The 2902-nt window shown below is 43.4% G+C and overlaps 1 protein-coding gene across 1 annotated transcript; it reads left to right on the forward strand.

Moving 5' to 3' along the window:
- Positions 1-59: 59 nt before the first annotated feature.
- LOC128896169 (fatty-acid amide hydrolase 2) lies at positions 60-2896 on the forward strand (the record flags this gene model as incomplete). Its single annotated transcript, XM_054159373.1, has 10 exons — positions 60-281; positions 434-653; positions 808-1025; positions 1131-1242; positions 1330-1487; positions 1606-1743; positions 1818-1913; positions 2106-2273; positions 2339-2521; positions 2607-2896. Coding segments are annotated over 10 exons (1629 nt in total), but the record flags the coding sequence as incomplete, so codon positions are not given.
- Positions 2897-2902: the final 6 nt, after the last annotated feature.

Raw genomic sequence — 2902 nt, forward strand, 5'->3', positions numbered from 1 at the left:
AGCTACCCCCCATTTCCGGCTCCTCCCCGACTTTTGGGACACCCTGTGTACTGTTTGTACGCGAAAAGAACGCATCTGACGAATTCTTACGTTCCTTGCAGGAGATAATGGCAGTGATCGTTCAGAAGCTGCTCAAGTTCGTGTTTTGGATACTGGCGTGCATAACCACGCCATTTTACAGACTACGATACTTTAAGAAACGAAAACGATTGCCACCGATTAAAAGTCCACTCCTGCTCCAATCAGCCACCAAGATTGCACAGCAAATTCGAGAAAGAAAGGTGAGTAGGAATCTATTTTTGGAGTTATTTCATCGATTCGATTTATTCGATCGACTTTAAAGTATGAAGCAATTTTTGGTTTAAAGAACAATTCTTACACGCTAAAACTACGTATAACTTACGCTATAACTCTTCGAACCTCCTGCCCTCAGGTCAGCTGCGTATCAGTGATCAGAGCCTACATAGAAAGATGCAACGACGTGAATCCAATAATAACCGCCATCGTTGACACGCGATACGAGAGTGCCATTCAAGAGGCGAAAGGTTACGACGAATTCTTGGCGCGAACCGAGAAGACCACAGAGGAACTGGCACGCGAAATGCCTCTTCTTGGCGTTCCTGTGACTGTTAAGGAGAGCATAGCCGTCAAAGGTTCGCGCAATCTTTTCATGGTTCTATTTCACGTCGGCAATATATTAGCTAAAAGGGAAGACTCGAGTAATGGGCAAAAAAATGCGACGTTAAACATCACGCTAGTTTGCATTTTAAGAGGAAGAGCGAACGTTTATATCGAACGTTATTACAGGGATGTGCTACACGGTGGGCTTCAAGGAAAATGTCCCGACGAAAGCAGAGGAGGACGCCGAAGCCGTGAGCTTGATTCGCAAAGCAGGAGCCATTATTTTGCTAGTCAGCAACACTCCGGAGATGTGCTTGTTCTGGGAGAGTAACAACAACGTGACTGGCTGTACCAACAACCCCTACGACCCCAGAAAAACTTCTGGCGGGTCTTCTGGGGGCGAGGTTTGTGTTTTCCCTTTTGAAATTGTCCATGTAACCGCCTTCTCGAGTAAACGTAACTACGATAAACCGAACCGAAATGAAACTTGTTATTTCTGTCTGTTCCAGGGAGCCCTTTCGGGCTCTGCAGCATCTGTGGTGAGTCTTGTTTCGGACATCGCAGGCTCGGCGAGATTTCCAGCCCTCTTCTGTGGAGTTTTTGGTCACAAACCTACACCCAGTGAGTTTTCCTCGATCTCCTTTGTTAACGGTAACGGTAACGGTATAATAGTAACAGTAGTCCGAAGTTGAAGATCATTCGTTGCAGATTTGGTGGCCATCAAGGGTCACAAGCCAATATCCTACGACGTAAGGTGGAATGAGTTCTTTGTCATGGGCACCATAGCCAGATACGCAGAGGATCTTCCTCTTGTGATAAGTGTCATGTGTAAAACGGACGAGGGTCGTCGTCGCCTCAATCAAAAGGTTAAAACAATCACGCACATATTTTAATTCTATATCTAAAACACGCATTGGACTTTGAAACATTAATATCAACGATCCAAAGTTTCATCAGAGATTTAATTGTACATATATCGCACAGACACCTTTGGCGAACATAAAATTCTTCTATACGGAAGGCCGTGCTGCCGAAGCCAACTCCATCAATAGGGATATGAAGAACGTTATGCAGAAGCTGAGGACGTACCTCGAAGTGACGTATAGCGTTAAAGTGCAACAAGTAAGGATTCGCTTCGAATGCGAATATTAGAATTAATATTATTACTCTACTTGATATTCCTTGGTGTTCCTCAGGTACACATGAGCGATATAAAGTACTCGTTTAACTTGTCAGCGTATGCGCTGTTAAATCTGGACGTGGAAGAGGTCGTCCAGGAATTTGGCCCTTTGGTACGCGATTATTTCATCGTAATACGATTTTAAACCAAGTATAAATCTAATTAAAACAAATACAACCAGAAATATTCCATGGATCGTATCTAGTTTCGACAAAGCTTCACGTTAGCGCTATTCGACGTTAAATATAAATGACAGCAACTCCAAACAATTATGTAAATAAACGAACGTTTAACGATTACACAGAATGTTTGCGCGCTGTTCGTGGAAGGACTCAAGCAACTCTTCAGGGTGTCGCGATACACTTTCGCCATGTACGGGTACTTGATGGCGGCGTATATCTACAGAAAACTTCCACGAGGTTTCAGCAATCTAATGGCGGAGAAGAGAGTTTCTCTGAAGAAACAGTTCGAGGTGAATCCCTGAAACAAACTAATCAAACGATTAATCGGTAACAATTTATGGTTTCGTCGTTGCAGGATATTCTAGGCGACAACGGAGTGATGATTTATCCTTCGTTCGTGTCAGCAGCGTATTATCGATACGAATCCTTCAACAATATCCCCAATTTCGCTTACATGATGCTGTTCAACGTTCTGGGATTGCCTGTCACTCAATGCCCAATGGGATTGAACGCCAATGGTTTACCTCTTGGCCTCCAAGTAATTACTTTTTCAATTATACTGCAGTTCGCTCTTTGCGCAGTACTCAACGATGAAATGCATTCAAACGTTTTCTTTCTTAAAGATAGTCGCAGGTACTGGGAACGATCACCTGAGCATCGCCGTGGCTCAAGAAATCGACAGAATCTTTGGTGGCTGGCGACAACCGCCGTGCTCATCCGGCGAAGAATCGATTTGATGATTCGTTCGTTACGCGATAGTAATTCACTATTTTTGTATCGAGATACGAGTCTTCCATTTTATACTCGAAGAACAATCACGGTAATTAGCTCTGAAAGGCTATAAGTTATCGTTGCGTTAATATCGATTCCAAATGCAGCTTGCGAGTAATGATTAATATGATAATTGCGAGTGATTATT

The sequence above is a fragment of the Hylaeus anthracinus genome, unplaced genomic scaffold (genome assembly GCF_026225885.1).
Source record: "Hylaeus anthracinus isolate JK02 unplaced genomic scaffold, UHH_iyHylAnth1.0_haploid 655, whole genome shotgun sequence".
Taxonomy (NCBI): Eukaryota; Metazoa; Arthropoda; class Insecta; order Hymenoptera; family Colletidae; genus Hylaeus; species Hylaeus anthracinus.